Raw genomic sequence first — 23,705 nt, 5'->3', positions numbered from 1 at the left:
ACTTAGTTTAATGTGTGCCTTAATGCACATAAAATGTGCAGTCTTTGAATGGATGGATTAAAGTTGCAACAAGAACTTAGCTTTTCATTCTCTGACTTTTGTATGTTTTAGGCTCGGATCCTGAAAACACTTAGGCTGTGTCTACACTACAGTGGTTATACCAGCACAGCTATGTCAGCATAGATATGCTGGCTCGGCATGACCTCCGGTATGTCTACAGTGCCCCGGCTGCACAGATTGATGCAGTGGGATCGACTGAGCAGGCTGTGGAGACCCGTTCAATCGATCTTGGAAGTGCTCTCTGGTTTTACGCAGTTAATCTACCCCCCAAAAAAGAGTAAGGTGGCATCAACTGGAGGGCGTCTCCAGTCGACGCAGCGCAGTGAAGGTGCCGCGGTACAGCAAGGTAAGTAAGTCGATGGGTGATGTGCAAGCTACAGAACATAGCTTGTGTATCTTCCATCGACCACCGGCGTCAGTGTAGACCAGGCCCCTGTAATCTAGCTGCAGCCTACAATGACAGAAGGGGCTTTTCCATCAGTGTAGGAAAACCACCTCTCGAAGTCAGCTACATCAACAAAGCATTCTTCTGTCAACATCCCTGCGTCTACACTAGGGGTAAGGTGGACATAGTTATGTCAGGTTTTTTCACACCTACCCACGTAGGCCAAAATTGCTTCAGCCTAATTTACATCAGCATACAGCCATTGTAGTTATTAAATCTGTCGTGTGCGCACACTTGGCTCCTTGCGTTGGTGGTGCACATCCTCACCTGGAGCATTTGTATCGATTGTATTGTCAGTGTCAGGTATTGTGGGATGGCTCCTGGAAGCCTGTAACAGTCAACTGACACAGTGTTGACCTAATTACATCGACTGTAACTCTACATTGCTCAGAGAGGTGATGTTACTAAATCGGCATAGAGAGGCACTTATGTCAGCTGGCGCCAAATTTAAGTGAAGACACTTCTACAGCTAGGTTGATGCAAGGCAGCTTAGGTTGATCTAACCATGTAGTGTAGACTAGGCCCTAGTTACTTCAACTAACTTTTAAGGGTAGACCAATTTGACACGAGTAATTACACTGAATTCAAGCAACTTCTCACATCTGTGAACTTGCAACTTACTCACATGCTTAAGTGTTTGCAGGACTGGCACTAACTTTGCCATCTCAGTAGTAACTTAGATTTTTGCACTGTAGAACTAAAGATTTTACACACACATACACCTTAAATACAAAAAAAACTGTGTTAATGCACATTAAATCTGCACACTTAGATTGCAAAAGTCAGGGAATGCAAAAATTAAGGGTCCAACAGCAAAGCTAGCTCTGCTAATTTGCACCTTCTTGTATGCTTTATTACTTACTTTTGATAACTAATCATAATATGCTAAGCTACACATTTAACCAGAAAAACAGGAATCATAAATACTACATGTGTGCAATGTGGCTGATATAAAGATATTGCTGGAACTTTACCTTTTGCATTATCTCTGATTTCAGCGATGCATCCTTAACTTTAGCATTAACAAACTTTTTTCCATGTAATTTCCTATGTTTTTTATATGTAAAGAAAAAAGGAAAAATTGTCTGTGCTTAATGTTATTAGCACATAAATGGTCCTAATTAGGAGTTGGCATTCATATTTTACTGAGAAAATGGGGTCAGGCAGAGGTAAATTCCCACTTTTCCTGCTGCTCTTGTTTGACTGCACAGTTTTCTGCAAGGCTGGGTTAATAGGGCAGTAACACATTCATTTACATTGTGATGTCTATATCTTTTCAGTTGGAGAGAGGGGTTTTCTGTTTGTTTGTTTAATGAAAACCTAGAACTTTCTGAAAATGGTAGGATACAGCCAGACTCTAAAATTCAGGATCTGTTTTTTTTTTTTGTTTGTTTGTTTGCTGGTTTGTTATTTTTTAAAAACATTTTGCGGCTGTATTGAAATAAGACTTCTACACTCTCCTGAAAGTAAAATTTCTTGGAGCAACTGAATGCATTGCTTAAAGGATTTGAATATATTGTATCCTTGGCTATAGTGTGTCATCAGTTTTTAAGCAGGATTGTCTATTTATTGACTGCAATAGAGAGTTCTCCCTAACAATTAAAGGCATGATATGGCTGCCTGAAAGGTAAATTGCAGTTGCTCAACACTTCTCAGTGTCTGGTCCTGTGAAATGAAAGGGTAGATTTTGATTGTGGGAGTGATAATTTGCAAACTAATTTTAAATTAAATATCTTTAAGAGAAGTCTATGTATTTAAATATATTAAATTTCAGTAAAATAAATAAGTAAACAGGCCTTTCCTAAACCAACACCACAGAAATCAGTGTAACTCTGCAAGCAAGAATTTAGCTATAGGCCCAGATTCAGCCTTAGTAAGATCAGCAGAGTTGTGCCCATTTGCAGCATAGTTAACTTTCACCTATAGAGTCGTACAGCAGACAGTTGACTCATTTGTCAAAGGAACATAGCTTAAAAATGTTTGCACCATGTAGGCCTACTACATCTTCTCTGGTGTGATTAGAATATTAAGTTAAATGCAACCCTTTCCCACTTAGCCCAGTCCTGCTGTCCATTCACAGGTAAAACTTACTCTGGCTTCAGTGGCAGATAGTCCTGCACAAGGAAAAAATGCAGGATGAGGACTCAAGGGATACTGTATTTTAGCCCAAAATTTGACCTACTTTTCTTTTATCTGTTTGTGAAGCCCAGTTAATCATTGCAGGCTTTTCTTTCTCAGAATTATGTTTTTTCTTAAAATCACTAAAGAGAAGCCTTGTATTTATGATCAACTTTGCAATAACATACCCATATATATTCCACAAAGGAAAACATTTTAAACAATTAGATTTTATATTTAGAGCCCATTCTTACTCCTGTTGGAAGTCCAATAGAAGTTTTTGCCATTGGATTTCATTGGAGGCAGTGTCAGTCCTTCAATAGCAAGGATTTTCAATGGGTTATTAGAAACAAAAGCAAAAAACATTTTAAAACTCTGAAAAAAGGATTGGCCATATCCTTTTAAATACTCAGGATCCATTTTTACTTTATACAATACTCCATTTAAACAGTAAGTCTAACTGAAGCACCATTAAAAGTTAATAATATTACCTTAAAGAGGAATTTCTAATAAACTTTCACAGAATGGTTTGCAGGATTACTATGGCATTTAGAAGACACTTTAAGAATATGGGTCTGATTTGGAATTCATACAGTTCTAAGACAGGAGAAACTCCACTGAAGTCAGTGCTGTAATGCCCCTATAAAATCAGTGTGAGTGACATCAGAATCAGGCACATGTAGTATAAATGGTTTATAGGAACATTATGAAAATGAGACTGCAACCAAAAATTGATCCTATAGTTTAATGCTAAGTAGAAAACTTTTCTGAAGTCACTCTGACTAGAGCTGGTAGGGATTCTTTTTGACAGAACCTTTTTTCATCGGGGGAAGCGGGGGAAAGGAAAAACCCACCCCACAACAGTCAGTAGCCCAGAGGTTAAGGCATTAATCTGGGACATGGGAGATGCAGGTTTAAGTTCCAATTCCAAATCAGGCAGAGCAGGGACCTGAACTGAGCCATGGGTTATTCTGGGATAGTTTGCTGGCTTGAGTACAAATACATGATTTTTACTAATGAAGACACAGCCTACATGGAGTAACTGAGACTCTTCTGTATGCTGTGAAAAGCGTCTCTGCTCTGTTTTGGTGCTACAGTGGGAGCAGACTAGAGCATGGACAGGGAGCCACATATAAGCAGATCGAGTGGCCCCCTACAACAGGCAATGAGGGCCTGCAAATGCTACTCTAAACCATAGGTTTGACTAATAGTCATGGCAGCCCTAGCCCTGGGTTGCGGGAGAAGGGATTTTCACCTATCCATACTTTCTCGCACAGAGCTTTACTTTCTGAAAGAAAATCAGCTTTCCTCCACACTGAGTAATGAAGGAGAGGTAAAACAGAGGGATCTGAAAATGAATCAAAATGTTACTGTTGTGTAGTTGAGGTGCCAGCTATGCTTTCTGTCCTGACTCAACCAAGAGTAACATTGAAGACAATGGGAGTTTGGGGCCTATATGAGCAGGCCTGGTCTGAGGCCACATGAGCTCTTCTGCAAACAACTGAATAGGCCCTGGACTGCTTCATGAGGTCAGGAAAGCTAGATTTATTTTAAGCTGTGTTGCCAATGAAGAACCCCCAAGAATTGGAGCCACCTGCTGTTGCAGGGTATCCATGTTCTCAGGGCCAGCTCTATATGTAAGAGGGAAAGGACAGAAGAACAAATGGAGAAAACATTGCTGGAATGGATGCCAACAACACCAGAAGACCGTTGACGACAATGAAATGATGGCACAACATACACAAACAAACAAACAAACAAAAAGCTCTAACCAACCACAGTTCAGAGTCAGTGCAATAAAATGAGTGATTGGTCTTTTGGAGGAGTAGACTGGCAAAGCCAATGCCTCACACTTGTCATAACTAACCACTGATTGTTTTTCTTTTTGTTCCAACAGTGTGAATTATGCATTAAACGAGACCAATAATATTCATACTAAAGAGTATATTCATGTTTTAATCTTTGGTCATAACCATCTCTAATAGGAGTTTACACATGGGCATTGGAGAAATCCCTGAGTCATGCATATTTTCTTTGGTTTATATCAGTAGGGAATGAGAACGAAGTATTTTTAATGTGTATGTTATTTAAGCATACCTGTAAATCAGAGACATGGGATTGCATTTGATTTTGCATACATAAGCAAGTATCTTAGCTATTGTACTTCTCCACTTGCGTAACACTATGGTACAGATGGCTCTAGCAACTATTTATCATAGTTCAGAATTAGAGTTTGGGCCCCACCAAAATACTGGATCTAAGCCTCCTCAGACTGAAAAAGTTCTGATTCAGATCTAAACTTCACAATTTGGGTCCATCTCTGATAAGAATGGAGTCTGTGGTTGGGAGAACTGGATTGCTCAGTGAATTTGTAAGGAGAGTAGAAGTTGGCTAGTTTGATAATGATGAAAGTTGCCAAAATGCCATCAGGAAATAGTAATACAACATAAATGTAATAGACAAAGTAATACTTTGTCATTTGTAATAGACAAAGTCCACTATTCCAGTTGGCACTAACTACACTCTTTCTGATATTCTTGGCAGGTAGGCTAAGGACCAAATTGGTACTGAGACTGATCTGCTTCCACTTCTAGAGATGGTTCCTCTACATCTGGTTTCTAGTAGTCAATCTGGCACCATTCCTGAACACTAAAATTCACTTAAATAGAAAAACAAGCTCATAAGCTGGATGTTAGTTACAGAGGGCCGGATGGTGGCATCTAGCCATTGGCCCTAGAATGAGCCCAGTCCAATGTTACGCCGCCCCATAGGGACCTCAGTGACTGATTCCTTCCCTGAACTGCTTGATGTGCAGCAGGACTGCTCAGGGTATACCCCTAATGTGGCCAGCTCATTCCATAGGCAAGTACAGAGACCATCATCCTAATGCCTCTTGCACTCTTTGGGACACACTGATGGATCCATTTTTGCACTTCCCTTGGTGCAGGAGGGGTTGCAATTGTGATGGGGCCTTTTGTGGGTTGCCAAGAGACTCTTTGCACATAAGCTCTGTCTAAAGATCTGTCTCATAGGGACCATAGTAACCTAAGGTTCTGTCACAATCTGGCCCAGGCTGTTCTGCATTATGAAACCACTAGCACATAGCCTCTAAAATACTAACACAGTATAAGCCCCAATATCTATCCTACTGTGAATGATACATACCTCAGAATAGGTAATAATTTGTAGGTAGCGTTGTATGTGCAGAAGTATATTGTTCTTGCATGTACAGCTATAGCATGCCATGAGCATGACTCATTCCCAGTTTACAGCATTAAGCACAGGGCCCCACAAGTTTCCCAAAACTGCCACTCCCCCAGGGATCATAGAACTAGCTGGTACAGTAACTGGCTATGACCAGTCAAAGAGGTAGTATATTTAGAGCATCCACCAGACACCTCCTGAGAATTTCCATGGGAGGGATTTCTGTGGAAGCCCATGTTGCAAAATAAGCTGCCCTCCTACCCCACAAAAGGTTCATGTGCAAACAGCAAAGAGATTCTGCACAGCATAGGTCAAAGTCAGAAGTAGCAAGCTGACCCTAACAAGTAAAACAGACGGTCTATTCTGCTCAGGCATGCTATACTTGAGGCTGTGAAATATTTTCTATCTTCAGCCATTGTAAAAGTCCATTGGAAAGATCTAAATTTTTTTGCCAGTCTTCCTAGTCCACAAAATTTGCAAGCCCATCCCCTGACATACATAAAAACCTGTGTTTTCAAGGATGAGCATAGACATGGGTGGCAAATGCTGTATGTACATTACTGAAAATTTGCCTCTTCATTGTAACAATAGTCAATGTTACAGGTGATGTTTGACTTAGAATCCATAGCTGTAATATCTTTTATTGGACCAATTTCCATTGGTGAAACAGCTTTTAAACTCCACAGAGCTCTTCTTCAGCTCATACCTGTCTCTTTCACCAATAGATGCTTGTCCAGTAAAAGATATTATCTCACCCACCTCGTCTCATATCTGGGGACAAACATAGCTACAACAACACTGCAAACAAACCATAGCAGTATTCAGCAGTTTGGAAAATTAGCAAGAAACTTTCTATTACAAATCTGCCTATTTGTTTTTGTTGTGTGAAATGGTCCATCTCTAGGTGTTATAAGAATGAGCCCGGTTCTGATCCTACCTCCATTTTTACATCACTGGGACTCTAGTAGAATTAATCCAAGTAGTTTTTTTTTTTGTTGTTGTTTTTTTTTTTTTTAAAGAAAAACAACAGCAAAATGTTTTAATTAAGTTGTTTATCGTAGGAAATTATGAGAAAAGTAAAAAATGTCTTGTTTTAAAAAATATATTTTAAATATATTTAATCATGTTTAACAAATTAAATCCATTCAAAATCCCATATTCTGTTACACTAGACACAAACAGACAAATCTGCAGGCTGCATGCATTCATAGAGGAGACTTGTTCAGTAACTGGCTGGTCAGGGTGACATCCTGGGTACCAGATCTGCAGCTGGTGAAAGTTGGCGTAGCTCTAGTGAAGTCACTGGAGCCGTGCCAATTTATACCAGCTGAGGATCAGGCCATCTGACTGTTTATGGGAAAAAATTGAGAAGTTGCTCTTTTTGTCAAGGAACCAGGGCAGTGATAATCATAGAGCGATAGCAATGATATAAAGTGATAGGTAATAAACACTTACAGAGTAGTGAGGGCAGAATTTAGCACCAATGCAGTATCTTTGGCAGATTCTACAATCACATATTTCAGCACTGCACCCATGTGGAATACTGTTCAATTTGCAAAGAGAAAAGCATGCTCATTTTAGCTGTCCCTACTGTTTAAGTAGCTGGTGCACCATCATTAGGGCTGCAGCTGTGTCATCCCCACCATGAGTGACACGGATTCCTTGATTTTCAGGTTTAAAAAAAAAAAAGCAATAACCCTAATTTTTAACATATTGGGTTTTTGGTGGGTTTTCCATGTGAGTGTATGGATGTGAGAGTAAACAATAGAATTTTAATGAGAATTTTGAGAGCTTCTAAGGAAATTTCTGGGCACTGCCAAGAGGCTTGTGGGGCTCAATGCTTTGAAGTGCTGAGTTCCCTCAACTCCAACACTTAATTGGGAACAGGTGGTGCTCAGTATCTTGCAGAAATGAGCAGTAAAGGCAGCAGGTACTTAACAGCAACTCCCTTGTATCACAAAGGACCAGACAAGTGAACTTTCCAGGCCAGATTCTGATCTCAGGTATACCCGTGTTAATCCAAAGCAATTCCACTGAAATCAGTGAAACTGCTCCGGGTTTACACCAGCATAGCTGAGAACAGACTTTTGCCCTCTTTGGGAGATTATTATTGATTTGTATTAGGGTAGCATCTTGTGGCCTTATTCAGGATCAGAGCCTCATTTTGCTAGGTACTGTATAAACACGTGATAAGACAAGGTCTCTGCACTAAAGAACCCACAAACTAAAACAAGATGCAACAAGTGATCGTAACAAACAATAGGATGTGAGAGGGAAAGAATAACTGCAACAGAAACACTTGGTTACATAGGCTACCTAGGCGCATAACTTGATATTAATTCTTCGGATGACAAACGGTTTATCTCCTATCAAGTTGTGGTATTTCCACTGCATCCATCATCATAGTATCCAAGGCCTAGTTTATATTAGAATTTTGGTTTTGGTTTAAGTAAATTGATTTAAAATTGATCTAGATTAGGGATTTGCACCCATGTAATTAGATTTATCTGGAATCTGTTAGAGCTGTACCAGGCATATTGAAAGACATAAGGTTTGCACATCAGTTAAGTGACATTTAGCAGGGTGCTTCTGTATTTCCATAACCTTTTTTTTTTCCACAATGAATATCCAATGATTTTTTTCATAAAAATTGCCATTATAAAACTGCATGCCTAATCACCAGGCATTTTGGCCATGTGTACAATAGGCCATCATTTTGACTGACACTTTTTATTATTTACACCTTTTCTGTATGAATAATACCACATTTAAGAGTGTAGTGTTTTCTGGGGCATTAATATCTAGTTGTTAGAAAATTGTGTCCCTGTATTAATGACTGTACTGATAGGATGTTGTATCATTCTCTAATTGTGTGCACTGTCTAAAGCTAAAATATTACGGGACAGATTCTGTCCTCTCTTCCAGCCCTGTATGTTGCTCCCATGGAGAATTCTCCTGGTGCAGGCACAGCACCATAAGTGTTTGCTATTTCCCCTGAGCCACACCTTTGTCCCTTCCCTCTGAGCTGCCTTGGAGGTGCAGCGTAGAATCAGATGCCATATATCTCTCTATACCTCAGTCCAGAGATTAACATTAAGAGGGTTGATTTTTCTTGAATTTTAACTTCTGTCAAAAATATTCAGGGAGGGGAGGTTGTCAACCATCTCTAGTTAACAAGCAGGTGACAAAGAGCTATAAACTATACAGACACATGCATATACTGTACAGACATATACTTCAAATATGTTAAGGGCTGTTATAAACAGGATGGTGATCAATTGTTCTCCATGTCCCCTGGAGGTAGGACAAGAAGTAGTGGGTTTGATCTGCAGCAAGAGAGATTTAGGTTAAAGATTAGGAAAAGCTTTCTACCTATAAGGGTAGTTAAGTTCTGGAATATGCTTCCAAGAGAGGCTGTGGAATCCCCGTCATCGGAGGATTTTTAAGAACAGGTTGGACAAACAACTGTCAGGGATGGTCTAGTTTTACTTGGTCCTACCACAGTGCAGGGGGCTGGACTTGATGACCTCATTTCCGTGATTCTATGATATTGAATGAAATGTTGTCATTAGATGCATGTGCAAAGCTCCCACTGATGAAAACTGAAGCAATGTTTGAGTAGTTTGAGCAATGTTTGAGTGATGCCATCAGAAAATCATGCTCTGTGTGATGCAATCAGAATCCTAATAGATAATGTGTTTGTAATGGAGCCAAGCAACCTGGGTTCTGTTGCCAGCTCTATGACTGACTTACCATATGACCCTGGACAATTCACTTCACCTCTCAGTGCCTCAGCTCCTTTGTATGGAAAGGGCAATAATGATACCTACCTACCTTCCTTTGTCAAGCCCTTTGAGATCAACAAATGAAGTTCTCTATGTAAGTGTTTAAGTATTAATATCAATCTCAGGTTTGCTGTGTCTGTTTTCTATAAAGCATCTGAGGCTTGCTTAATAGATTAATATAAAAACAAGATTGAATTAAAGTCATGCACACTAGAAGACGCTCCTATTTGAAGAACATGAATCTTAAGAATCCAAGTTACCCTGACATCAAGGTCATAGGTCAAATAACACCTCGCTGCAAAGCTTAATACTTTTCACCACCTTTCTAATGACAAGTGGTGTGGCCTTCATCTGCTAATAGTCTAGGAGAGAGCTATGTTGGTCCAGTCATAATCCCTAATGTATATAAATGAATCCCCTCTTCCATCCTACATATTTATGTATTTTGTTTGTTAGAGAAAAGCAGAAGGTTACATTTAAATGTTTAAAAAACTAAAGTTTGATTTCAACACTCATGAAGACCTCTTTGCTGGATAATGGGTATCTGACCTCAGTGATCAACTGCAAACTACAGTCTTTCTTATCTACTGAGGCACACCACCTATCACCCTTATTTACATCAAATTTATGCACACATGAGGACAGGATCCTGCTGCAGCTTACCCATTTCTTCATTCTACCAAGATAGACAAATTGAGGTCCATGCAGTTTACTATACATGAGCTTTTTTCCATGGCACTTCCCTTAAAAGGAGTTTGCCTGACTATCCTTGGCTAAAATTTTCCCTCCCTGCATGACTGTATGCCAGTTGATTGTCATTCTCCACCCCAGAGGTGGCTGCATTACAATAGTACTGTATGTGTAGTGCTGTAAATTGCTTTGGCTCCTTTATATCAATGTAAGCTATTATTGGGTTACACTGCAGTACATTCCCAGGGAATTTGTACTAGGATGGCTAACCTGAACGGCCATGCATGTTGCTGTGGCCACACTACTATTTTTAGCACGCTAGTTCGAGCACAGCTAGCGCATGTCTATGTAACTACTGTAACTGGAAACACTTTCCCAGCTGCTGTATAGACAAATCCTAAAATAAGAAAATATTATTCTCCCCATTTTACAGCTGGAGAAAATGAGGCATAGAGAGAGATAAAGGAAATGACCCAAGGTCACATAGGAACTCATTGGTCCAGGTGGAAATAGAAAGTAGGCATGTGCTTTTACCACACTACTGTCATTCCTCATCTAAATTTTAGAATCTACGTTTTTTCTTTTATATTGTAACCACTTTTTAAAAAGCCTTGTTCTTTTCTGCTGAATATTAAAATTTTATAACAGAAGAATATAAAATAAAAAGTAGTATGATTTAATCTATTAAAAATATTTTGACTTGTAAGTATATACATGCACACAGAATGACTTCATTGAGGCATCAGTTTCCATGTTATTGAGAGGTTTTTTTGTTTATGGGTTTGGGTTTTTTCAATAGGTTTAACAATATACATAACTTTTAATTACATGGAGAACAATATATAAAGACACCATGCTATGTAAAAGTAATTGATGACAGGTGTTAAGTTTAGTGACATGCCACTGGTAGCTTCTCAGATATGGTACCGATCTAATGCTTTGCATTCAATATAAGAAATATAATCATTATCCATCATTTGTGTGAAGTCATTACATATCCAAACTAATGCCGGCTATGCTACTACAGCTCTTGGGCACATTCACAATTTTCCTGGCAAAGAAATTAACATATTTAAAAACTAGTGTTAGATAACATGACGAGAGGCACCACAATACTAAATAAAAGTGTATGAGACATCAAGGCTTGAAACCATAAGCTCTTCAAGGCAAAGAATGTCTTCTTTATGTGTTTGTATGATGCTTAGCCGACAATGAAGCCAGAATGCTCTGATACCACAAATAACAAGAGCAGACTTTTTTAAAGTCGATGGGAGTTTCGGCATTGGAAGCAGAACTGACCCCTTAGCTCAATTAGGTAAGTTATTTAGGGCAGTAACTCTCAATCTTTTCAGACTACTGTACCCCTTTCAGGCATCTGATTTCTCTTGCATACCTCCAAGTTTCACCTCATTTAAAAACTACTTGCTTACAAAATCAGACATAGAAATTCAAAAGTGTCACAGCACACTATTACTGAAATATTGCTTACTTTCTCATTTTTATCATATAAGTATAAAATAAATCAATTGGAATATAAATATTGTACTTACATTTCAGTGTATAGTATATAGAGCAGTATAAACAAGTTATTGTCTGTATGAAATTTCAGTTTGTATTGAATTTGCTAGTGCTTTTTATGTAGCCAATTGTACAACTAGGCAAATATCTAGATTAGTTGATGTACTCTCTATAAGACCTCTGTGTACCCCCAGGAGTATGTGTACCCATGGTTCAGAACCACTGATTTAGGATGCTTATACTAATTCGTCATCTTATGTTACTCAGCTTTCATGCTTTCATGAACTGTAGCAGCAACTTTTACATTACTGGTTTACATTTGCAAAAAAACACTAGACTATGGTTTACTGCTATTGTAAGCACTTTGAGGGGAGGAACTGTCTTTTGCTTGTGTGTGTGAATTAGGGCCTTGAGGTACTAACAAAATACAAATAAATTATAATAACAACATACTCCAAAAAGTATTTTATTTCAAAATATAAAATTTAGGAAGTCATCAATTCTTAGTATGATTTTAACTGCTCTGTCCATTCTGAAAAAAATGACAACCAATTTCAAGACAGATTAGGTATTTGCCATTACTGCAATTATTTTTTCTCAAGGTGGTTACTATGCACAGCCTACATCCTAAGTGCATTTTAAAACAGTACGCTGTGAAACCTGTCCCAGACTACCTGGTACATGATAGATCTTTTTTTTTTTTAAATTATCTAGATCAATAATTATTCAGAAGATTAGTTTAGCTATTGCTGTCTATTGAATAGAGAATTATTATTTTTAAAAATTGCCTAAATGAGTAGACACAGAACAATTTTGAAGAAAAGTGAATGCAAACCCTCAGGTAAAAGTGCACATAGGAGAGCTGCTAAATTATATAACAGGCTGTACGTATTTTCAGAAATAACTATGGACTATCATGATCTTGAGTCATGGCCAACATGCACTACCAACTATTGACATTAGTGGGAATTCTATGCATGTAGTGATGGCGTGGTATGGCCCTTGCAATGCTTGTACGCCTGAGAGAGGTTTATGTTATTTTGAAGAAGCCCTTTTAGTTGTTTAAATACATTCTAATACAGTAAAACTAGGAAATGTAATAGAAGAAATTTGTTAATAATGTTAGGAATCCAAGATAAACTGACAAAAGAAAAGAAATACCATATTAAAGTTAACCCACCATCCTCAAAATAACTCCCACTGTTATATGTTCTCTTTCTTTTGTGGGTAAGATCTTATTCTCTATAGGGAACTCAGGAAAAGTCCCTTTACCTTCCCCTATACATTTTTCTGAAGTTAGAACATCATCAGTTGCTAAATATATTATGACTTGCAATTTACCTTTGTCATGAATGTTGTGTTCCCCCAGTTAGGAAGTGTGTCAATGTATCCATCAGTGTGTTTATTTGTGTCTGTACTTCTGTTGGCACATTACAAAACAAAGTTACAAATAGTGTCAGCCTCAGTTTTTAAATGTCCTCATTGTTGCTAGTTTATACCATCCTCTTATGGCTTAATTTACTTTCAGTTGCACATGTGTAAATCAGGACTAAATCAGTTGAGCTCATGGGTGTTACACAGATGGGAAACCACTGCAAATGAAATCACTGTTAATCCCAGGTGTGTATGGGGGGGTGGGGGGATGGATGGGGGTTGTTTTGAGTATCTATTGGTAGATTAAAGTAATAAAAACTCTTGAGATAATAGGTTTCAAATCAAGGGATCAGTTCACCATGAGCACCTTCCTCTCTTAAAAAAAACAAAACAAAAATCAGTGGGAGATTTAGGCATTGCCGTATGCAATCCAGTGTTATGTCCATATTTGATAACATCAAAGGTTCCAAGGGATGAAGCAGAGTTTTTATGACTTTCTCATCCATTGGGAAGTAATATGTATGATTCATTAAAACGTATTGGGGGGGGGGGGGGGGGAAAGAGCCAAATTAACCAATGTGTAAATAAGTGCAACTCCATTAGCTTCCATAGAGTTGTATCTGTTTGCATCAGAAATCTGTCCCAAGCTGTGGAAACTCTCTGTTGGGCCAACATCACAATAGCACCACCTGGTTTCCCAACTACCTTCGCTTCTGAAACACAGAAGCAGCTTCCATTGATTAAATATAGAATCCTGTGAGATCAGCAGCATACAGGTTTGTTCTGATTAATCCCTTTGTTTCAACTAGCTGTATATTGTTTTCCTTGGAAGTCTGGTTCTATTTCAGACAGTTTTCAGCCAAATGAGAGAGGTAAACTTCTATGATAATATTTCATCTTTCGGAACTTACATTTTCAGCAGTTGGATTATGTTAGCCAATATTGATTACTGTACACGTATTTGAATAAGGGAGACTTCCCATTATAAATTGCACTGAATGCATTTTACCCAGATATCATGGCACATTAATGTATTTGAGATACTAATATCATAAGAATTATTTGACTGTTGTTTGGATTTAAGCAAGAAGCTAGTAAAAATTACTCATATGCAGAGAGATACTGAGCTAGAAGCACTGAAGTATAATCAAGTTACCCAATCTGATACCTGCACCTTTCTCTGAGCCTTTTCTAGGACCTGATCCTGTAACTTTAAAGTAAATTAGGAGTTAAGGGTCCTAAAAAACACATGCCAACATTTTAAAGAACAACCTCAGATTTAAGTTTCTGACCTGACACACCTCAAGGCTGATTTTCAGAGGTGCTGAGCAGTACAGCTGCAATTGACTTAATTTGGAGTTTGGTGCTCAACCTTTAATAAAAATATAAAAGCCCAAAAGGATTTCAAATTGGGCACCCAAAAGCAAAAGTTAAGATATTGGCCCCAAAGTCTATTGTATGCAATAGACATTAGTGTAACTTGTATTAACACGTATATAAAAAAGGAGAGTCTACTGTAAAACAAGTGAATTCACCCACTATGTATTTCAATCTTCCCTCATCTCTGGAAGATTAGTGCAATTAAATTCCATGCAAACTTTACAGAATTTGGTTCACTGTGATAAAAGTTATTTTTGTATTATTTGTATAATATGTCAATATTGTAAAAATACGTTATTGCAATGTTAGAGACACACAAAATTAAAAACTCTGTAATACATTTATATAAATCCAATTTGGCAGTCTGATTACATAAAATATAAAAGACTTAAGCTCAAATAGATTTTCAACAGAAACTCAAAATACAATGTCCTTGTCTTTTATTATTTGTTACAAGGAAGAAAGCATTATCTGTTAGCTAGAGCACAGAACTGGGATTCAGGACTCAGCCGTTCTATGCTCACATCTGCCAGTGACCTGCCCAATGTCACACATAACCACTCTGCGCCTCAGTTTCCACAACTCTCAATAAATGTAATAGTACTTACCTATTCCACATGGGTGTTGTCATTAATTAATGCTTGCAAAGAGCTTTGAGATCTCTGGATGAAAGGTGCCACACAGCTACAAGCATCTTTACAATTAGTTATGATTTTTAAGATAAAGTAGGACTGTATTATTATTGTTTGAAAAGGTTTCCATGTTCCAAAGAAGTCACATTAATATTATCAGTGCTATTTAGGACTGCATGATCCCTCATTAACAAAGCTATGGCTTTGTTTTTAGCAGAGCAGTTTCTCAATGAGAATTTTCAATAGCTCCTAAAAGTGTTTTAAGTACATGGCCATTTAATGTACGGCTGTTATTTATCACCAAGAAGACATCCAGACGAAACTGATTAGGTCAAATAGATTTTGATTCTGTACAGCTCAAACAGCCAAACTTTGAAAATATATTTCTGGCAAGATATGCTGTTCAGAAAGTTCTGCATCTGTGTAACTTGCCTTCCCTGCTCATTATTGAAATATACATTCTGTCTGTTGTGGATATTATTGTGGGCTGTGCTCTCTCTCAGTTTGTAGCAGCAATAATAACTGATTTCAATTAGAGAGAAAGCGTATAAAACATATAATGGGGATCCGAGGGCCATGAGGATCTCTAAAGGCTCTCTCAAACTGAACCTCAGTTTCCCCTTCTGGATTGGTATTAATCGTAACTGTAGCCCCGTTTCCAATGAGGCGAACGGATTCTTTGCAAGAGTCACACAACTTTTAATAACCGGGATGGATTTTTGGAAGAAGTTTAGTGATTCAGACAAGGGAACTCCGCTCGTTTTAGAAAAGTGTGTGAACCCGAAAACCCGAAAGAGGGCCGTGCAAGGGCTAAGGAGGGGACAGTCAGAGCTTGCAGTCTTTACTCCCGCAAAACTCCCATTGACTTCAGTGAGACTTTTGCCTGGGCAGGGAATGGAGAATCAGCTGCACCGTGCAGGTGCGATGTCAAGTCTGGCTGTGCAGTATTTCAAGGGGCTGTTGCGTCTGGATTTAGTGAGAAGTAGCTGTCCCTAAATTGCGTGGTTCTCGGGAAGTTTTCGTGGCCCAGCCAGGAGAGTGGTAGGTACGTCTTACTTACCGCACTCTTCACACAAAGCCTGGCAATATATTTTTAGAATGATGGAGACCATTATTTGTATCAGGGGCATTGATAACCCACCCAACACCTATATTCTCCCAACATTGAAGCAACCAGCTCTAGACTGCACTTTACCTCGCTTCCCCGAAAACTGAAGTGTCCATTTCTGCCTAGTGAAACGCACGGCCGATCAAAAAGCTCTGTACGTGGGGACTGTATTCAGACACGTCCGGGCTGCACATCATACCGGATGCGGGCAGCATGGAAATGGTGGGGTTCAATCATGACGGGTCTTTAGCGCTGTGGGGCATCGCGAAGACTGCATTGTTCTTTGACGGCTCACTACCAGCACGTGTCTGCGCTTAAAACCCAGTGTAGCAACCCCCTTCCTTTGTCCCGACTGACAAGGCAGCGGTGCGCTGTGAGTTTTACGATATCACAAACAAGACCAGGTAGCTTATTCGCTGATCTTTTTGGTTTCCTGGCAGATTTCCGATTCCTCGCACTGCTGGCTTAAAACTTCTTCAGTTTCCTTGGGCATCAGCTATGTTTGTGTTGGCATCCTATTGTTGAGTTAAACACAACGCTGGTTGTAGCCAGCTAAAGACCTGCCTTTAGCTCTGCAGGTTTCCCACCTGTTGCTGTGCAGAAGGTGTTGGGGGTTCTCCTTCCTCTTTTTGTTATTCATTTATTGCGTTTTGCTTTTTTCTTTATTTATTCGCTTGCCACATCCACCTTTGCGCCAGCAAATGTGAGACTCTGAATTACGCTCGGCTGGTTCTGATCATGTTAGGGCAGTGCAGTAATTGCGATCACGCGCTCAGAAGGAGAGAGAAGCCACCTTCTAAACTCGTGTCTCAGTCATTTCACAACTTCAGACATGTTTTAATGGATTGAAAGAAAATGTAGGGGAAAGGGGAAAGCATTTTGAACAGACTGAATGTGGGGGATAATAGTTCGGTTTTAAATGACTGATGAACTGTATAAAAGAAATGCCTCCCTGTAATTATCTTTGAAAGAAGGAAAGGGAATTAGCATCATTCTTTACGGACAGGCGTTTTCATATTAAAGGGTTAATTTAAACTCATCTGCACGCAGATAATAATTGAAAAGGAATCCAAGCTTTCAAGGAGATTTTTTTTTTTTTTTTTAAATTAAGTTATAGTAACTTTAACGAGAACAGCTTTCCTGGAAGGCGAATATAACCGAGTACTTAATTAGCATTGGAAATAAACATTGATCGTGATATAGAAAATCTAAACTGCATGTTAGCGTGAAATGGTCCAGCAGTGGTTCTGCGTTTAAAACGTTCATTATCAAAAGGATTCCAACTTTTTCCCCCCCCTAAAGCAATGGATAATACTGAAGCAAAAAAGAATTGTTTCGCAAGACACTTTCATCAGCAGAAATCTGATCAGCCTTCGCCATCATCTGAAAATCAGAGCAAAGGGGGGAAACAGCGAGAAACTAAACTGCGCAAATTAGGAGTAGTGTTTGAGGTTCAGCTGTGACCCCCTTTTGATTATAATGCTCCTTTGGAAAGCAGGGGCTGAAACTCCATTTCAACCAGTGTCAGTTAATTAGTGCCGATTCCACAGATCAGCACAGCTTCAGCTTTTAGTTATACGTAGGCATATAACCAGAAGCAGACGGGTCTACCTTTTTTATGCTATAATCAAATAAATTAAAGTAGACGTGCGGGGAGGTCCACACCTACATTTGGACTTGAAAAAAGTCGCTGACTTCTAAGGGCTACTCTCACCTCCAAATCTCTTTCTGATGTGTGTGCAACAAGACATGGCTTTTTGAATCCAGCAATCTCACTGCTGATTTAGGAAGTTTTTAAAAATAGAGGAACCTTTCCCTAAATACATTGAAATTTGAGGGAAGGGGGAAAGAGAAGGTGGCAAAACAGCGCGTGGGGTGGGGAAATGTTTTACAGGAGGGTTGCGTTTCAGACAGTTTATTTAACAGGCACTAATTCTGCTTGTGGCAGAGATGTAGGTGGATGCTGAAAACATCTTCCACCGGGGTGCCCTACTTTAGCAATTCTAATTAAAAGGGAGTTTAAAAGACGCAAAGAAAGAGCAGGCTCTGCTTCATTTCCAATGGGCGTGGGAGATATTATCAGACACAAAACGCTTCTAGCTTGTTCTAATACGCACCTTTGTTAAAAAAAAAAAAAAAAAAAAAACACGCTCGCCCTTTGATATGAACTAATGTATTTTTAACTGAATTTCTTTCTTCTGGTGCGTGTGATCTGATACCTACCGTGTGGCCCTGGCCCACTTTCAGCCCTGCAGGTGCCCTGTATTGTGTGTATTTCTGAAAGACAAGGGAAAAGTCTTGCATCTATCACTCTTGTGCCCTATGCCTGTGATTGTGAATTCAATGTGTCCGAACTAGGGGTCAGCAAATCATGATCCTCTCCTCCTTTTTTACACCTGCCCCGGCCAAGAAGAGCTGTGACTTTGTAGGTACAGTGTGGACAGTAGGGATCTGACCGGCCAACACCTTGAAACAATAAGGCAGCCAGCTTTCTGATGCCGCTTTTCCACGGCTGCTTATTGAAAAGGAGGCTTTACCGCCACCTATAAATAGCTCTGGATCCAAGTCACTTTTTCCACATGATGCAGCAAAGTTATAACCCAGGCACTGCAAGTTCTTCCTGCTATTCTACGTGCGCTCGAGTCTAAACCATCTGTGCTTAAACGCCTAGGCACGACAAACGCTGCGCTCTAACCTCAAGTCATCAGGCGGTTGCGAGGGGCTCAGACACACGCTGGTTTCCCCTGAACTTTGATCATGGGGGGTGAGGTGGAGGAACAAATACAGACACTCACCGTGCTCTTTGGCTTGCCAGGTGTCACTCCTTCTCGCTCTCTTCTTTGTGTATAAATGACTAGAGTTTACATCCCGGGCACAGCGTCTAGTGCCCTGGGTAACCCTGCCTGTTAATGTAATGCTACACTAACCTGGGAGTGTACAACTGGAGCTCAAGTATTTGATGAGAAAAGCGCCTTTCCACGCTGGAAGCAAATTCACACTCTCCCACAGCCCGCGTTCCCCAGGTGAGGGTTTCCCAGCCTTAGAGTCTCCCAACATCGCGTCCCTCCAAGGCAACATACCTACCTTTTCCCGAGTCACATTTCCTATTACAGCTTGCCTTTTGCTCCAAGGAGTCCTAGGTGCAATATCGTAAACGCACATGCCGTGCTGTGTGGGGCTTGATTTCACTGGACTTACTGTGTCACTCGGAGCTTTGTGACTGCCTGAAAAGCCTCACGTGTAGGAAGAGGCAAGACACAGGATAGATCGGGGAGCAAATTATAAACCACCCTGCGCCTTGCTGTCCCCCCCACTACCATCCTGCCACATGAAATTTGATTTCGAAGGCGGGCACATAGTGATGGAGAATAAAGGATAGCAGAGCACATTGTGCGATCTCAGTCCGCGCCCCCCCGCCCTCCCCGGACTGTATTCAGACAGACAGACAGACAGACAGAGCATTGACTCCTGTTTGCAGCATTTCCTACCTGTCTGTCCATCACGTTTGGAGCTGACTGCCAGTCACTTCTATATACGGAATCATCAAGCCCCCTTCTCTTTCTTTTTTATATTCCTTCCACCCACCCATCACCGGGTTTTGATTAATACAGATGGATACCCCGTATCGACACCCGTGTGATTGTCTAGCGGGCTGAACGCGACAGGAAAAGAAGGGCGGGGGGGAGATAACCTACGTTATTTTTCTGTTACTAATTCCCAGACGGATCGGACTCAGGGGACAAGGAGATGGCTTAATAAACCCTCCTTCTCTGCCACCACTGCTTCCTTCCTTTTCTCCGGCACATTTTCGCCCCCCACGTTTCCTTCCTCCTCTTCGTGAGGCATAAACCATGCAAACTAAAACTTTAACAAAAATAGAGGGAGCGGGAAAGGACAGGAGCAAATGGGGGAAAAACAGAAAAGAGAGGGAGAGAAAAATACAGTGTCTGCGTCTGATCACTGACCATCTGTGCAAAAGGTGATCGTTGTTAGGTACTCACATAGCTGGATGGCAGAGCAGCTCTTAGCAATTAATAAATCTCTCAGCTTGAGATCTTCTTCCCCGTTTTTGATTGTAGCTGTGTGTGTGCGCGTCTCTCTCTCTCTCTCTCTCTTTCACACACAAAACCGATCAGATGCTTCAGGACCGGTCACTTTGCAAGGGAAACAACACGGGCGGGTTTGTATTACTCCAGGTTCGTGTGTGTAGCCTATAAATACCGAACTTTTTGATGGAATCAGCTAACAAATGAGAGGAGAAGGCGTAATTTTGCGCAGGGAGCCCCCCTTTCTCTTTGCGAGATTAAAACCCCCAGGCAGCAGCCAGGGCTAAAGTTGTGGGTGTGTGGAAAGGAATTTGACTTTATTGGGATTGTGTGTGAGGGGTTTGTTTGTTTGTTTGCTTGCTTTTGTGTCCCCCCCCCGGAACATTTATATTACATCTTCTCCTCCCACCACCCCCTCCCCGCCCTCTCCACCATTGGGAGAAACTGACCTGGATTAGCACGGACTTTCGCTCCGCGTGGGTTATGTGGGGCGTTTGATGGTTTTTAGGAGGGGAGGGGTCAAGAGGCCACACACCTGGCCGTGTGCAAGTGAAGGCGATTATGATGGATGAGGCAGGGATTAGTGAGTTTATCGCCACTTACCTGAAAAATAAAAGGGGGAACACGGGAGAATGCAGCCTCAAATTGTTTGGGGGGGATTTTATTTGGGAGAGAAGTGAACGAAGGGAGGCGGGGGCTCTGCCTGAGACTTTTAACCAGCCACCCCCACGGATAGCCCACACAAAATAAAACACTGAGAAACACCTCGCTTTGGAGCCGTAATGCTCCCAGGAATCCCAGCATGCAGGCAGGTTGTTAAATTATTGGCACCAGCTTTGACCCTGACGCACAGGGGGCTGGGACATACCCACCAAAGAGGGCATCTGGGAGGATTGCTCCGTGAATTCCTGCTTACTGGGTTCGCCTGCATCATTCCCCAGCCAGTCTGCATTTCTCTCCCCCAGCTGAGCTCAATTCCTCAGTTTGACTCCTCCTGCCTGAGCAAGGGGAGTGAGGTGAGGTCTGGGGGCAGGTTTGCTTTGCAAAGAGAAGCCCCTGTTGTTTAGCAGCTGTGGCTGCACCGGGGTATTCCACACATTGGGGTGGCTTGTCTCTCTAGTTTTGGTGCCAGGATTTTGCTTTGGGGGCGGGGGGTGTGGAAACCCCACCCTTCTGAAAGCTCTTGCGGATGTACAAACAACCAAAGCCCCCCGCACACTCGCCAAGCCGTCTGCAAAATTCTCAGGCTGCAAACCTGGGGCAGTGAAGGGGAAGGAAAATGCCCCCCATGTCCCTTTCCTCAGAGCCGGGGGAATTGCTTGATGGGGGTGTAGCTCGTACAAACTTTTCCCTTAAGCGCGTCCCAGTCCCACCTGCTCTCCGGTTTGTCGCTGGGACTAGAAACCAAAAGGGATTTCCCCGGGACACCGGCGCAGCCCCTGCTCTCTCCCTCGGGAGCGGCCATGGCTTTACTGGGTTTATCTTCCTTTTCTGGGGGATCAGACGGATACTAATTTAGGCAAACTTTCCCCACCTCCATTCTCCGAGGTGGGGCTCCGTCTACAGCAACTCTCCAGGGCCATGGTCTGAGCCTGGGCTGTGTGTGTGTGTGTCAGGCTTCAGGAGGGCTCTGGCCAGCGAGGTAGCCCCCTGGCCAGGCCCTGTCCGACGGACGCTCGCAGCCCGCGAAGGGAGGGGGCGGGGATTACTAATCTTTACCCAGCGCTGAGCTCTGCGCTAGAATTAGTCTTCAAATCTTGTGCATGACCCCAAACCTCTCATTTAAAAAGACTCCCTCCTTCCCAGCACCCCCGGATCAGAGACAAAGCCGGGAGCGGGAGGGGTCCAGAGAGAGGTCTCCCAGCAAACAGCAGCAGCTTGAGGGGCTTCTAAAATAGACACTCCTCGCTGCCCAGTCCGGCAGGGCTTGGGGCTCTCTGCCTCGCCCCATCTCCCCGCACAGCCCCTGCCCCGCTTTGTGAAGGGCAGAGGGGAGGATGACGGGGAAGTCGCACCGTGGGGCCCCGGCGAGGCTCGCTGTGCCTGCTACAATAAGGAACCCCCCCTCTCTTTTCCAACTCCAGCCCTCTATTTCGGAGTAACCTTCGGCCGCACTCACCCTGCGGGGCTGGAAAGGAAGCGTCCCTAGATCTTGTCAGGGTGGGGCTCGATTTATCCCCTTCTCTCCACTTTTTAGCAGCATTGGCCCCTTTTGATCTCCCCTCCTAATGCCAGTCACCTGTCTCTGGGGGACATTGGTTTGCAGGAAGCTTTAGGCTGGGTCCCTGTCGACACTGGAGCTGCTGCTGCTAAGGATCCCAACCAGTGGGGCGGGGGAGAGGTTTTCTCCCCCGACAGCTACCTGTCAGGGCTTGTCCGGGGAGGAACCGCTGACCTGTCCAAAGAAATATAGCTGCGGCTCTAAGAATTTCAGGACAGATGGTGCCAGTTCGCACAGCGGCGACTTTCCTCAATTGCATACACTGAGTGGAGCTGATTGTTTGCTTTTTGCAACGGCGATCTAGGTGATGCCATCAGACATCGTGTGGCACGGACTTTCTGGGAAATGTCTCTTCCTATAAAGGTGAGAGCTCCGCAGAAACTAGCATAGAAGTGAACTCCTCTGGCACGGGGTGCTGGCAGCGTTTCCCACAGTTAGCTGGCCTGTTCCGAAGCAGGCACAGAAGTGATGCGCTGCAAAACCCAAAAGAAAGTGGGTTTTGGTGTGTTTCTGTAAAGCATATTGCAGCATTCTTTGTTTCCTGCAGCCTCCGAACTGGTTCTGCTGGGCTCTGCACATTTCCTCAAATTCCACCACGAAAAAAACAAAGTAAACTCTCTTCTGGAACAACAAATTGTTTAACACACTCACACTAGACTACACATATACTACAAAGAGTGTGTGTACACACATCCAAACTAGACTACACACACACACATTAGACTTCACAGAATCATAGAATTATTACACATTATGACTTACACATTATATACTACTAAAAAGTGTGTATATATACACAACATACTAGACTACACATACGCTACTAAAAAGTGTGTGCGCGTGTATATATACACACACAATCTGTAGCTACACACTACATGTAACATATGCTATATGCACTCATACGTACACACTAACACGTATATATATATGCATTGCAGTATTTGCAAGTCCCTGAAAAAGACCGCTGTTATCAGATAGTGGGGATACAAAGAGGGAGACACACACACACACAACCCCAGACATTACCAACCCCCTGCTTCCCTTTGCTCTGTACTAGGGATATTAAAGGGTTTCTGCTACCAGGCTCCGAGACTCTCTCAAGTGATTTTTAGTCTGGTGCT

The 23,705-nt window shown here is 41.6% G+C and overlaps 1 protein-coding gene across 4 annotated transcripts in view; it reads right to left on the bottom strand.

Annotated features, from left to right (window-relative positions):
• Positions 1-22,714, bottom strand: part of ESRRG (estrogen related receptor gamma) — a 467,657-nt gene extending 444,943 nt beyond the window's left edge. The window contains exons 1-2 of one of the 4 annotated variants that reach the window (XM_067564953.1): positions 20,964-22,714; positions 16,402-20,468 (exon numbers count right to left, since the gene is read on the bottom strand). In XM_067564953.1, coding sequence (XP_067421054.1) covers positions 16,402-16,430 — 29 coding nt within the window. In that variant the 5' untranslated portion in view covers positions 16,431-20,468; positions 20,964-22,714. Of the gene's footprint in view, positions 1-16,401; positions 20,526-20,809; positions 20,831-20,963 lie in introns of those variants that run through there. The other 3 variants (XM_067564956.1, XM_067564955.1, XM_067564954.1) reach the window with 3 other exon arrangements.
• Between the last annotated feature and the right edge of the window lie 991 nt (positions 22,715-23,705).

The sequence above is a fragment of the Emydura macquarii genome, unplaced genomic scaffold, assembly GCF_026122565.2.
Source record: "Emydura macquarii macquarii isolate MOO-44397 ecotype Brisbane River unplaced genomic scaffold, CSIRO-AGI_Emac_v2 contig_2676, whole genome shotgun sequence".
Taxonomy (NCBI): Eukaryota; Metazoa; Chordata; order Testudines; family Chelidae; genus Emydura; species Emydura macquarii.
This window is presented reverse-complemented; position numbering and strand designations above follow the sequence as displayed.